We start from the raw sequence: 14,075 nt of genomic DNA, 5'->3' as shown, positions 1-14,075 counted from the left end.
GATATGAAGGAGAGGCGAAAAGGGAAGAAAAGATGACGAGGAGATGAGGACAGACGTGAAGGAGAGGAGATGAGGACAGACGTGAAGGAGAGGAGATGAGGACAGACGTGAAGGAGAGGCGATGGGGACAGATGTGAACCCTGTGATCACCTCTGTCTGTCTTTAATAATCTCTGTGCATCATTTCATCAGTGAGGACATTAACCGTCTGTCTGTTGTGCTCCAGGTCCTCCAGGAACAGGAAAGACCACCAGCATCTTGTGTCTGGCCCGAGCTCTGCTGGGAGCGTCCATGAAAGACGCCGTCCTGGAGCTCAACGCTTCAAACGACAGGTGAGAACTCGTGGAGCGGCGAGCGACACGCCGCCATGTGCTCGGTGAGCGGACGGTGACGGCGTGTGTTTGTGTCTGCAGAGGAATCGACGTGGTGAGGAACAAAATCAAGATGTTCGCTCAGCAGAAAGTCACCCTGCCCAAAGGACGGCACAAGGTCATCATCCTGGACGAGGCGGACAGGTGAGACGACAGGTGCATCATCAGCCAGCTTACTCCGTCAGCTCCATGCTGACACGTAATGGGAATGATGTCTCCGTCCTTTGTCGTCCTCCAGCATGACGGACGGAGCTCAGCAGGCGCTGAGGAGGATCATGGAGATCTACTCAAAGACGACACGCTTCGCCCTCGCCTGTAACGCCTCGGATAAGATCATCGAGCCGATCCAGTCTCGCTGCGCCGTGCTGCGATACTCCAAACTGACGGACGGGCAGATCCTGGCCCGGCTGCAGGAGGTGGTGGAGCAAGAGCGACTGGCGGTGTCCGACGACGGGCTGGAGGCGGTTATCTTCACGGCTCAGGGAGACATGAGACAGGTGAGGCAGCGGCGAGGACTCTGGACTCAGACACGCCGCGGTCGCCGCGCTGACTTCCCGTTTGTGTTTCCAGGCGCTGAACAACCTGCAGTCCACCAACTCCGGCTTCGGCTACATCAACAGCGAGAACGTGTTCAAAGTGTGCGACGAGCCGCACCCGCTGCTGGTGAAAAGCATGCTGGGACACTGCGTGGACGGGAACATTGATGCGGCGTACAAGGTGGTGGAGCAGCTGTGGGCGCTCGGATACTCCCCGGAGGACATCATCGGAAACATCTTCAGGGTCTGCAAGACCTACCAGATGGCCGAGTACCTGAAACTGGAGTTCATCAAGGTGAGGCACAGCCCCGCCCACTGACACCTGCTGTAGTCCATGTTTCTTCTAACGTGTCACCAGGTGTCATCGTTCAGGTGAGTCCACACTCTGACTCGACGTTCTGGTTCTGTCCTGCAGGAGATCGGTTACACTCACATGAGGGTGGCCGAAGGCGTCAACTCTCTGCTGCAGATGGCCGGTCTGTTGGGTCGACTCTGCAGTAAGACAGGACCGCCTGCTGCCAGCTGAACCCGACAAACCACCACCTCCACCCACACCCACACCTCCACCTCCACCCACACCACCACCTCCACCCACACCTCCACCCACACCACCACCTCCTGCTGCCTCCTCAGACTGTCTGCCACTGAGGTTCTGTTCGGACACGATGATGATGGATCAGATCGTCTGATCGACTTTAAGTCTATGAAACAAAAACTCACAAACTTAATAAACGATTTTTCATTGATCGCTGTGATCGTTTGATTTCTGTTGGTTCATCAGGAGAAAATTATTTTATTGTTGTTGGATATTTTATTCAGTTTTAGGTTTTTTATTCTTCATTGTCTCGGTTTATGAAGCCAGAATCACTTTGATTTAACTCTGACGCCTGGTCCACCTGTGACCACGCCCACCTGTCAGTCAAAGCGTCCCCGCTCTTAATCCTGCATAACTTTAAGCCTTAATATAACCTGAACAGGTGAGTTGTATATAAATTCACCCTCAGTACAGTTGTCATGAACGGGGAAATTAGCTACAGAGACCAAAACTGTTTTTTGTACCAGGCTGTAAACATGTTTATTTCTGCTGTGAAGTTGGACATTTGGACATGGGGACTTATGGAGACTGACTCACTTCTGGAGCCAGCCTCAGGTGGACGTTAGAGGAACTGCAGGTTGTGTTTGACCTCACAGCCTCGGAGGTTGGTGCTGTGAAACGTGGACCTGTGTCTCACTGTACAAGTCATCAGCTGATGACGATATAACCACAGAGGTCAGCTTGTTTTGGATAACGAGCTTTATTTCATTACAAACTTTGTTTACATTAAAAGTCAGAACGACAAACTTCAGAGCAACAGAACAGCAACGCTTCAGTACGAATGTCGAAGTACCAGCTGTGATAAATATCAAGAAGAACAGTCGGCAGAGTTACAGGCAGAAGAAAAGAACCAGATGTTTCGTCTGAGTCCACCTCAGCCCCCTCCAGCAGGGGGCAACGTCACACCAAAGGTTAAAGTGCAAGTTACCCTTATTATCCATTTTTAAAAGCTCCGTCTCTGATTGGACGAGGCGGTTCAGTTACTCACAGACTGACATCACTGTACACTTAGCATGCGGACAGTCCACGACGAGCATGCTGCAGGACGACGAGTGTGAACGTTAACGAGCTGCGAGGAAACAAACAAACGTCAACCTTCAACGCTCGCTGAGATTCAAACCTTAAGGTTCATCAGTGTTTAACCAGCTGATCACAGCATCATGTTTCTACAGACTGAACACTGACTGAGGACAGTGAGGCGAGGGGTATTCACCTGCAGCGTTACATGCCACTAAATCCTCACACGCACACACGCACACACACTGCACCTTTAACACGTTTCTAATGAGAAAACATTAAAGGTGCAGTGTGTGTGTAGAATTTAGCGACACCTAGAGGTGAAGTTCCAGACTGCAACCGACTGAACAGCCCTCACCTCTGCTGAGTCTGTAGAAACATGGCGGACTCTGTGGAAGAGGACCGGCTCGCTCTGCAGGCGACAGAAACCATCAGGAGTTCTGAATGTTATATTCCAAACTGTTGAACACTTTCACTAAGTTCACCTGGTCACTCGAAGAAATCACGGTGAAACGTTCCCTTAAAGTTACTGTAACGTTAGAGTTCATTTCAGGAACTAGCTTCATATCAACAGAACAAAACAATAATAATAATAATAATAATAATAATAATAATAATAAACATAATAATAATGAAAGAAGGAGAAAATGTAGAAATACAACACGACTGTTTATAAATATGAACCAGCTGAGTTACATCTACAGTCACCATGGCAACCGCATGGCTCCAGGAGGAAGTGACAGTACGAGCCCACATGGCTGCTGATGGAGGAGGAGGAGGAGGGAGGAGGAGGAGCAGGAGGAGAAGGGAGGAGAGAGGAGCAGGAGGAGGAGGAGGAGGGAGGAGGAGGAGGAGAGAGGAGGAGCAGGAGGAGAAGCAGGAGGAGCGAGGAGAAGGGAGAAGGAGGAGGAGGAGGAGCAGCCCTACGCAGTCATCTCCAGGGTGCGTGCTGTGTGTTGGGGGCTGCTGGTGGTGGCGCCCTCTGGCAGCGTGTTGGTGGCGCTGCGGCTCCGCACGCCGTCTGTGGATCCGACGCTGGAGGCCGAGTGAGTCCTGGAGCGGACCAGCCGGGTCATACCAGCTGTGGGCACTGAGGGGGGGCAGACACGCATGTTAGTGAGAACACGTCAGCGTGGAGCTGACGGAGCGTGACGTGGTCATGAGGGGGCGTGGTTAGATGACAGCGGGTCTCACTGTCCAACCAGAACGAGCTGATTCAAACCTGATGACGGCGAGACTGACGCTGCGTTCACACTGAAACGATGATGTCACCAGATCAGATATGTTCTCCTCTAACCTTGAGGAAACGTTCCAGGAACTAAACTTCATCACAGGAAGTAAACATTAAATCTGAGTGACCTTTCAATGTTTCAAAATAAAAGCATAATCTGATTCTTACTTTTTGCTGACTGTTTAGACTTCCAGGTTTTTTAACTTCAAACCTCCTGGAGGCTCCAAACCTCCAGCCTCCAGGTTTGGGGCCTCCAGGTTTGGGGCCTCCAGGTTTGGAGGCTTCAGGTTTGGGGCCTCCAGGTTTGGGGCCTCCAGTTTCAGGTCTGTTAAAGCTCTGAAGTGTCACATCGACCAGCAGTTGATTTTTAAACAAAATACACACCTCAGTTCATCTAGGGGATCTGAGCAGGATTATTTACAAGATATTTTGTCAATTTCAAAGGTTTTGATAAATGAAAACTAGTTTCCCAGGTTTTCCAGGGTACCTGGATATCTGTATTTGAGACTTTTCACTTTGATCCAAACTGTGTCTTCAGTGTGAACGGAGCTCAAAGTGTTGGCACACACACACACACACACACACACAGATGGACATGGAGGTGGATTAAAAGTCTGGTTGAAATCCTGATACCTGATTGGCTGCTCAGGTGGTTTAATACGACATGAGGGACTGAAGACAAAGATGAAGAGAGAAGAAGAAGAAGAAGACAGACAAACAGACAGACAGACAGACAGGAAGGAAGACAGGTTCAACAATAAATACAGCTGTTATAGAGGCGCACACACACACACACACACACACACACACAGCATGTATTTGTGTGTGTGTGGACGAAATCCAACTGCTCCACACACTGCAAACTGCTACTTACAGTTAGTGAGGCAGGCTGTAACACACACACACACACACACACACACACACACACACACACACACACAGTGTTAAGCCTGCATTCTCTCTGGCGTCCTGCAGGGGGCGCTCAGTGGCTCAGTGAATAGTTTAAAACACTAAAAATGTAACTCAGTGTGTTCATGTTACATCACGTTAACGTAGAGGCAGACACATGGAGGACACACACACACACACACACACACACACAAAATAATTCTGAATGTTTGTCAGTTTAAATTCACTGAGTTCATTCACTCATCAGACGGTTAATTACATAAGCCTAGTGTGTGTGTGTGTGTGTGTGTGTGTGTGTGTGTGTGCGTGCGTGCGTGTGTGTGTGTGTGTGTGTTACTCACTGTAGCCCATCCCCTGGACAAAATACTTGAAGGCTTCAGCCAGTTTTCCAGGCTGAGAAAAGAAAAACAAAAAATTAGACTGGCTGCAACACACAGGACAGGCCAGCTGGGTCTGGGTGTGTGTGTGTGTGTGTGTGTGTGTGTGTGTGTGTGTGTGTGTCCTAACGAAGTTCAGTGTGAGACAGGAAGTGGATCAGACTCACCTGCACCACCTGAGGAAGTCCGCCACAGTCTGCCATCTAGTGGAGAGACAAAGAACAACATGAGGTGAGAACACACACCGTCATGTGAACAGGAAGTGTGTGAGCAGATCTTTGTTCAGCGTCTTAGTCAATTAAATATTCATGTCGTTCAGAACCAAACTGTGAAGCCACCAATGTTTCCTGAATGTTTCCTGAATGTTTCCTGAATTTATTCATGGATTAAACTCTTAATCAAAAACAAACAATAATCTGTAACGAGGCCTCTGTCAGAATATTCATCCTGTACTTTAAATAATAATAATAATAATAATAATAATAATTTGTATTTATACATACAGATGTCATTTCATTTGAATTCATAAAACTCTAAACAAGTCGATCATCTCTTCCTGTTCACACAAAACAACATGTCTAATGATCTCAACACATTTATTGGAGTGTGTGTTCATGATTGTGTGTTCATGAGTGTGTGTTCATGAGTGTGTGTTCATGAGTGTGTGTTCATGAGTGTGTTTGTTTTTACTTCATTTAAATTTCAAATCAAATTCATCAGAACCTTCAGATCAACACCTGCTGACAGACAGGTTAGAGGGGAGACAGACAGGTGGGAGGAGAGACAGACAGGTACCTTGAGCAGGGTAGTCTTGGTCGGGTTCAGTCTGGAGTTACACTCCACCTGCAGACGGCGCACACACACACACACAGTTTTACAACAGTGTGATGTCACGTACTGGCTGCTGTCATGGTAACGGAGCAGACACTCACCACGACGTCAACAGCAGGCGACGTGTCTCCAACCACGAGCAGAGCAGGACACCTAACACACACACACACACACACACACACACACACACACACCACACACATTGATGTTTAAATATGCAAATGAGGCGTTATCTAATGACAGAGTGACAGATTAACGGATGCAGATACCTGAGTGTGATGACTGTGTTCTCATTCAGACCGAGGACGGGCCGCTCCATCTGCAACTCAGTACGACTAACACACACACACACACACACACACACACACACACACAGTTAAATACATATATGTGAGTCTTCCACCGGGCCTCTGTGGTGTTGTCTTCACACTTCAGGAGAGTCTCAGAGTTTTTAGCTTGGTGTGTGTTTCCACCATGAGTCAGCAGCTACGGCGTTACATTGTTTCAGGAGTTTTATTTTGAAAATCGACCGGACTCTCTACGCGGTCTCTGTGTCTGACTTCCTGTCAGCCTCATCGACTCGTCAAAACTAAATGGAAATAAATGTTTATTAAACAGCAGTTATGAGACAAGACGAGGACTCGAACATGAAGTACCAGAGTAACTAAGTAAAGTACTGCTCGTTAGTATTTTAGTTTGAAGTTCTTCTTAATCCGGATTCATCCTGACAGCTGATAGAAGTGTTGAAGAGAACAGACACATGAACACGTGAACTCAGTGAACCTGCCTGCACGCACACGCGTGCACACACACACACACACACACACACACACACACACACACACACACACACACAGTGTGAAGCTTCCTACGTGTCGTAGCTGTTGTAGAACATGGCCAAGTTGTCCTGCGGTATATCCTGCGAGATGTGGAGTCTGTACGTCTGGATGATCTCCAGATTCTCCGTCAGCTCGTCCTGTGTACGTACACACACACACACACAGAGTTCAGTAAACATTCATCTTTCTTGTACAGAATGTGTTAGTTGTGTGTGTTTGACTCACAGTGCTGAAGTGATGACTCATGATCATGTCGACCAGGTTACTCGTCCAGCCGCTCAACTGCAGAAACAGACCAATCAAAGTTTAACAAAACTTTTTTTTTTTCCGACTCTTTTGACATTAACAGAGTCTGTGGAAACTTCATTCACTGATGACAGCTCAGGAAAACACCCTGGAAAACTGAGTAAGTGGGCCTTGAGTTTAGAGCTGCCCCCTAAAACTTGATGACTGGAGTCATGAGTGGAGAAGACGACCCTGAGTGGACCTGCTGTATCTGCTGAGTCTGCGTCACTGAACACTGAACACACTTTAATGTTCCTAAACTTCACATGAATTCACAGACAAGCACGTGTGTGTGTGTGTGTGTGTGTGTGTGTGTGTGTGTGTGTGTGTAAGAGAGACCTTGGCTGCAGCCCAGTCCATCCAGCCCTTGGCACAGGGGTCAACGTTGATCAGAACTAAACCCTCCACCAGACCAGGCTCATTCAACTGAAACAACAACAACAAGAACCATCGTCATCATCATCATCACCGTCATCAACGTTATCATCGTCATCATCGTCGTCACCATCATCGTCATTGTCACCGTCATCATCATGGTCGTCATCATCGTCATCATCATCGTCATTGTCACCGTCATCATCAACGTTATCATCGTCATCGTCGTCATCATCGTCATCATCGTCGTCACCATCATCGTCATTGTCACCGTCATCATCATCATCGTCATCATCGTCGTCGTCGTCATCGTGGTCGTCGTCATCATCGTCATCGTCATCATCATCGTCGTCTTCATCGTCGTCATCGTCATCATCATCGTCGTCTTCATCGTCATCATCGTCATCGTGGTCGTCGTCATCATCGTCATAATCATCGTGGTCGTCATCATTGTCATCGTCATCATCATCGTCATCGTGGTCGTCATAATCGTCATCGTCATCATCGTCATCGTCGTCGTGGTCGTCATAATCGTCATCATCATCATCGTCATCGTGGTCGTCATAATCGTCATCGTCATCATCATCATCGTCATCGTGGTCGTCATAATCGTCATCGTCATCATCATCATCGTCATCGTCGTCGTGGTCGTCATCATCGTCATGGTCATCGTGGTCGTCATAATCGTCATCGTCGTGATCATCGTCATCATCGCGGTCGTCATCATCGTCATCGCGGTCGTCATCATCGTCATCATCTGTCGGTCATGACCTCTGATTTCAGGTTTTTATACTCACAGCCAGTTTGGTGAGGATGTAAGCTCCGGCTCCAACACCGATACCAATCACACTCTTCACCCTGATAAAGGGCACACACACACACACACACACACACACACACACACACACACAGAGTGAACTAACTGCCTGTCAGTCAGTTCAGAGTAAAATCATTGTGTTGTTCAAAGAATGCAGCAAACTCACTTTAGCTGAGTCAGGACAGACGGCAACATCTCAGCCAGCTCGTCCATGGTGGGGTACTGATACCTGTGCACACACACACACACACACACACACACACACACACACACAGTTTAGAAAAGTGGAAAGTTTGTTTTTTCTTGACTCTTCTTCTTATTTGTGTTAAATGGAAACACCTCCTGATCTGTTTGTTTTATAAAAATGTTTCATATTATCAGCGATCACTGTAAAGAGCTGTTAACATGTGATACAGACACGGTTCTGTTTGTTGGATGGAAAATCATTTTGTTTGTTTGCTTCAGACTCCGGAGAGTCGTCGTCACTCCTGAGGTTTAAACTTTCCTTCCTCTCATCAGCTGTTTGTGTCAGCTGATGTCTTTGTTGTTTTGATTTGATTTAATCTGAACTTTTCATTTTCAGTCTGAAATGTGACCTGACACACAGGCGACAACGACGACCGCTTTACTCTGAAGAACAAACTACTCTGTAACCACTGTGTGTGTGTGTGTGTGTGTGTGTGTGTGTGTGTGTGTGTGTGTGTTACCCAGTGGGGAACACTGGAGCGTTCTCCTGCTGTCCCGGAGCGTCGACATGCAGAACTGAGAAATGCTGTGTGACTTCCTGCATGTCCTCGTAGTTAAACAGGCTGTTGAAACAAGACTTATCTACACACACACACACACACACACACACACTTATTGTCTGGACTGCGTCACATGTTCTGTATGATGTCTGTGAATACGAGCATGACGACTCACGGTTCAGTCCGATGTCATGGTAGGTGAGGATTGTGGGTCGGTTGCCCTTGGCGACGCCCCTCATGGTAACGTGCAGCACGCCGTGGGCCGTCTCCACGTCGTGCTCCTGAACAACAACACACAACAAAGTGAGTCCACCTGAGAGCAGCAGCAGGAGGAGACGTTTAAATGTTTGCTTCGACATCAACAGTCTTTGTCAGTTTGTTCTAACAGGGACGAGCAGCTGGTAACAGATCAGCAGGCTAACAGCTAGTGGCTGGCAAAGCATGACTCAGGAGAATGGGCTGACAGGCGAACTCACCACCCCACCTCCGAAACAATAGAAGGTCTGATGTAAATCCAGAGTGAGACATCAGGACAGAGGACAGGAGACACAGAAGGATTCATGAACACAGAGAAGGAAAGAGGAGTGTGCAGTCTGAAGGAGACAGGGAGGTCACTCTGTGGTCTGACGCAGAGTCAGAATCATCCGGTCCAAACAGACGGCCACTCGTTGCCCTGTCCGTCCGTCCTTCCTAATCTAATCAGCTGATGTGGACGATCTGAAGCGTCGATGCAAACTGACCTGACGTCATCCTGATCTTCCTCTGTCTCCTCTCCTGACACTTCACATCATCTAACCCGAGTTAAACCAGAGCTGCTGACTGACCGACCTGTTTTTATCAGTGAAGTCGATGTAACTGCTTCACATACACTCTCACAATACTCCTCTTGGAGAGTATGGCACGCGTTCACTATGGCATTGTTTCCATAAGCTTCTGCAATGTCACAACAATTTATTTACGTTACGTAGTCAGCTGACCTCTGACCTCATAAACCTGCCCCACAGGCTCATACGGTGGGCACTCGGCTGACCCTGATGTGCCTGAGACAGTCAGATCACCTGTTGTGGTGTTGGACAGGTCTTAATCTGATTTCAGTAGTTTCAGGAATCTGCTTCATTGTTTTTCCGATAATTTAACCCCTCTGAAACAGGATGTGTTAAATAACTTGCTGCCAGCTAAAACATATTACCGTATTTTCCGGACTATAGAGCGCACCTGAATATAAGCGGCACCCACTAAGTTTTAAAAAAATTATCCAGGTTGAGAAATGAGATATTTACGGGATACACAGAAAGGTTTTGTACCGTAAATGTTTATTCATATACCTGAACTGATTGTTTCTGATCAGTGCCTGTAACGTTAACGCCGAGCGTACGTGCAGCAGCTCTGTTTCCTTCCTGGAGCCAGATCGACGGCCTTCAACTTAAAAGCTGCATCATACGAACTTCTTCGTGTGCTCTCAATAGAAGTCGCATGGTCCAAAGCGTGGGAAAAAAGTAGCGGTTTATAGTCTGGAAAATACGGTAATCACTGCAGTAATTATCCAATGGAAGGCTCTTAGTTAAATACAGGTGGTGACTTTGTTTTGGACGGGCACCGTGTTTTCACGTCTGAACCAGAGCTGGTGACTGTTGGAAAGTGTTACGATGTCACGAGATGAAATGATGTTCTAGTCAGAGGAGTCTTTGAACACGGCGATATAAGAGTTGTTTATGTTGATGTTACTCTTTGGATTATTAGATAATTATTTCCATAATGCTCGGAGCCCAAACACTCAGGACCGGTTTATAAAACGTTCGCTTCAGGCAGCCAGACGTAAAAACATGAAGAACATGAAGCTGATCATCAAACTGTGTGAACCCACCTGACAGTCAAAGTCCTGCAGGTTCCTCCCGTTCTGAAGAGACAGACAAGTCAGTTCATCTTTGTTACGTACGTTAAGATACGGTTCAATCATGTGACGCCTCCGTCACCGCCTCACCTGTCCCGTCAGGAGAGGTTTAATCTCAGTCAGCTGGACGTCGTGAAGCTCCTCCATCATAGGGCCGCTTTGCTGTCAATCAACCCGACAGGACACGCCTACCAGACGGATTAAAGAAAACACACACACACACACACACACACACACACACACACACACACACACACACACTGTGTTAGACATGACGGGCAGTGAACGCAGCTTCAGTCCTCTGACAGTGTCACGATGCGTTCAGGGACAATACGGCATGTAGACCATCTTTCCTCTGATGATCCACACTGACCTGTGATCAGCTGAACAGGAGCAGTGTGTGTGTGTGTGTGTGTGTGTGTGTGTGTGTGTGTGTGTGTGTGTGTGTGTGTGTGTGTGTGGCTCTGACTGACTGAAGCTCCATCAGAGACGTCCTGCACACGCCATGACGTGAACTTCACGCAGCGTCACGTGTACGGAGTGAGCTCATGGTTCAGAGGTCGTCGCTGTCTTCGACCTGATCCACAGTCCGTGTCCGTTAGCTTTGTGTCGCAGCCTGATGTCGACCCGCTTTGACGCCGTTGGCCCGTGGGCGGAGATAACCGGATCGAGGCAGCTGCAGTTTTTAGAGCAGCTGCTGTGAGACCCAGGGGCATGATGGGAAACTTCTGGTCAAACAAACGCCGTGTCATGTGGACAGAAAAGCTGTGTCATTGTAATGTCTGATATCTGAATGTGGTCTGAAAACTACAGACAGCCTACAGATCTAACAGGATGTTCCTCATGGCTCCTCCTGGTTCTTTGTGGTTCCTCCTGGTTCTTTGTGGTTCCTCCTGGTTCTTTGTGGTTCCTCATGGCTCCTCTTGGTTCTCTGTGGTTCCTCCTGGTTCTCTGTAGTTCCTCCTGGTTCTTTGTGGTTTCTCCTGGTTCCTCATAGTTCTGCATGGTTCCTCGTGGTTCTTTGTGGTTCCTCCTGGTTCCTCATAGTTCTGCATGGTTCCTCGTGGTTCCTCCTGGTTCTTTGTCGTTCTTTGTGGTTCCTTATAGTTCCTCCTGGTTCCTCGTGGTTCCTTCTGGTTCTGGCCAGTTCTGGAGAGCTTATAGTTCTACCTGACTCAGGTGAGTCCTGAACGTTGGTGATGCTGCTAGAGGACTGGACTTCCCATGATGCACTGAGCTCTTCTGTCCACCTGAACGCTCTGAGACTGGACCTGTTGTTTGAATGCAGCCATGGTGAGATCTCTGAGAACGTTAGAATGATCTTCATCAGTGCTGCTGCTGTTCATCATCACGTCTGCACACCATGAAGCTGAAGATCAGACAGAGCATGAAGCTGAACTCTGTCTTTGTAGATCAGATTAGAATATTTATTATTATTCATGAAGCTGAACTTTGTGCTGCTCCTGCTCTGTCTGCAGATCAGATCAGAATATTAATAAATATAAATTAATAAATAAGAGTCTGTGTGGAGATAACTTCATTTATAAATAAAGCTGAATCACGTGACGTCATCAGAGGCTCCACAGGTCTCACGTAAAACATCAAATCCCAGAATGCACTTCTGCACCTCAACGGTCACATTTAAATAAACAAATTATGTTTTTATAACGTTTTTCAGACGTTTCTAAATTAACACTCGACAGTTTGAAGCTCGGTGACCGTGTGTGTGTGTGTGTGTGTGCGCGTGTGGGCGGACAGCACACACACACACGCACACACACACACACACACACACACACACTGCCTAATTAAAGAGCCTCGGTGCTCCAGACAGACAGCTCGGGCTTAGCAACCGTTACTATGGGCGACGTTAGTGTCACGCGCTCTCGCTCGCTCACACACACACACACACACACACACAGACACACACACACACCTGTAACCTAACACACCGTCGCCAGAGAAGATAAACCATCAACAACAGCAGCACGAGCTAACCTGCTTCACCTGCTCGTTAACCGTTAGCTGACTAGCCGTTAAACGTTAACGCACCGTTAGCCACTCACCGATAGCCGTTAGCTCCAGAAGCTCACTCTGAGTTGCCGGTTTTTAATCCAGCGGCCGTTAACCGGATTGTGACGTTTCAACCGTCGGAGCGGAGCTCGAGCTGCTCGCGACTGAACTGTCAGCGGCACGCGGACGGTCTGTGGGGCAAGGGGCGGAGCTACGTCACCGTCAACACCAGGGCCGTCCGTACGGGGGGGGGGGCAGGTGCCCCACGGTTTGCTGACGTCATATAAAACTATTAAACACTGAACTGTTACTCTATTAATGTCCCCGCAGACTGTCTAGAACCTGGACGTAGTCTCTGTGACGTCCCCGCAGACTGTCTAGAACCTGGACGTAGTCTCCGTGACGTCCCCACAGACTGTCTAAAACCTGGACGTAGTCTCCGTGACGTCCCCGCAGACTGTCTAAAACCTGGACGTAGTCTCCGTGACGTCCCCGCAGACTGTCTAAAACCTGGACGTAGTCTCCGTGACGTCCCCGCAGACTGTCTAAAACCTGGACGTAGTCTCCGTGACGTCCCCGCAGACTGTCTAAAACCTGGACGTAGTCTCCGTGACGTCCCCGCAGACTGTCTAAAACCTGGACGTAGTCTCCGTGACGTCCCCGCAGACTGTCTAAAACCTGGACGTAGTCTCCGTGACGTCCCCGCAGACTGTCTAAAACCTGGACGTAGTCTCCGTGACGTCCCCGCAGACTGTCTAAAACCTGGACGTAGTCTCCGTGACGTCCCCGCAGACTGTCTAAAACCTGGACGTAGTCTCCGTGACGTCCCCGCAGACTGTCCAAAACCTGGACGTAGTCTCTGTGACGTCCCCGCAGACTGTCTAAAACTTGGACGTAGTCTCTGTGACGTCCCCGCAGACTGTCTAAAACCTGGATGCAGTCTCTGTGACGTCCCCACAGACTAACATTAGTACACTGAGGTGTTCACCTCCACCTCTTCACCTCCAGCAGCTTCTTCAGCTGCCATTTTCTCAATGCCGCTGGTCCCTCCCCTTCAGTAGACGAAATGGCGTGCACTGAGGACGAGGCGTGTGTGGCGTTACGAGTGAAACCATCCGAGTACTCATGTTGGTGTTTTCAGCTTTTCGTTGTTAGGTTCAGGCTTTAATATTTTAACATGACACTGAGCTGTTGGTTTGCTGCATTCATCCATCTGATACTTCACTGCAGACCTGCAGAGTCC

General features: G+C 48.4%; 2 protein-coding genes across 6 annotated transcripts; one reads left to right on the top strand and one right to left on the bottom strand.

The window, feature by feature from the left end:
* The first annotated feature begins 203 nt into the window (after positions 1-203).
* rfc2 (replication factor C (activator 1) 2) lies at positions 204-1,653 on the top strand. Its single transcript, XM_019263335.2, has 5 exons — positions 204-331; positions 413-514; positions 609-867; positions 941-1,201; positions 1,322-1,653. The coding sequence occupies exons 1-5, from the start codon at positions 291-293 to the stop codon at positions 1,430-1,432; spliced, it is 774 nt and encodes a 257-aa protein (XP_019118880.2). The 5' UTR covers positions 204-290; the 3' UTR covers positions 1,433-1,653.
* A 1,710-nt stretch (positions 1,654-3,363) lies between these two features.
* LOC104938030 (protein NDRG3) lies at positions 3,364-13,052 on the bottom strand. 5 transcript variants are annotated; one of them, XM_019263319.2, is made up of 17 exons: positions 12,872-13,050; positions 10,910-11,007; positions 10,793-10,825; positions 9,104-9,209; positions 8,890-9,010; positions 8,349-8,411; positions 8,163-8,223; positions 7,330-7,416; positions 6,931-6,987; positions 6,739-6,842; positions 6,136-6,201; positions 5,968-6,019; positions 5,831-5,878; positions 5,203-5,238; positions 5,000-5,051; positions 4,383-4,421; positions 3,365-3,608 (listed from the first exon to the last, which is right to left on the bottom strand). In XM_019263319.2, the coding sequence occupies exons 2-17, from the start codon at positions 10,967-10,969 to the stop codon at positions 3,442-3,444; spliced, it is 1,152 nt and encodes a 383-aa protein (XP_019118864.2). In that variant the 5' UTR covers positions 10,970-11,007; positions 12,872-13,050; the 3' UTR covers positions 3,365-3,441. The 5 variants fall into 5 exon arrangements, with proteins under 5 accessions (XP_027131449.1, XP_019118864.2, XP_019118862.2 ...); XM_019263317.2 differs by having other exon boundaries at positions 12,886-13,050; XM_027275648.1 differs by lacking the exon at positions 10,793-10,825 and having other exon boundaries at positions 3,364-3,608; positions 12,886-13,052.
* Positions 13,053-14,075: the final 1,023 nt, after the last annotated feature.

The sequence above is a fragment of the Larimichthys crocea genome, unplaced genomic scaffold (genome assembly GCF_000972845.2).
Source record: "Larimichthys crocea isolate SSNF unplaced genomic scaffold, L_crocea_2.0 scaffold148, whole genome shotgun sequence".
Taxonomy (NCBI): domain Eukaryota; kingdom Metazoa; phylum Chordata; class Actinopteri; family Sciaenidae; genus Larimichthys; species Larimichthys crocea.
The sequence above is the reverse complement of the archived record's forward strand: the minus strand, read 5'-3'. Positions and strand labels throughout refer to the sequence as shown.

Excerpts from the sequence above, each read along its gene's own strand:
- rfc2 (XM_019263335.2), top strand. The coding sequence starts at position 291 with ATGAAAGACGCCGTCCTGGAGCTCAACGCTTCAAACGACAG. Across the intron at positions 515-608 it reads ATCCTGGACGAGGCGGACAG|CATGACGGACGGAGCTCAGC; the intron begins GTGAGACGACAG and ends GTCGTCCTCCAG. Across the intron at positions 1,202-1,321 it reads TGAAACTGGAGTTCATCAAG|GAGATCGGTTACACTCACAT; the intron begins GTGAGGCACAGC and ends TCTGTCCTGCAG.
- LOC104938030 (XM_019263319.2), bottom strand. The coding sequence starts at position 10,969 with ATGATGGAGGAGCTTCACGACGTCCAGCTGACTGAGATTAAACCTCTC. Across the intron at positions 6,020-6,135 it reads AACACAGTCATCACACTCAG|GTGTCCTGCTCTGCTCGTGG; the intron begins GTATCTGCATCC and ends TGTGTGTGTTAG. Across the intron at positions 5,052-5,202 it reads GACTTCCTCAGGTGGTGCAG|CCTGGAAAACTGGCTGAAGC; the intron begins GTGAGTCTGATC and ends TTCTTTTCTCAG.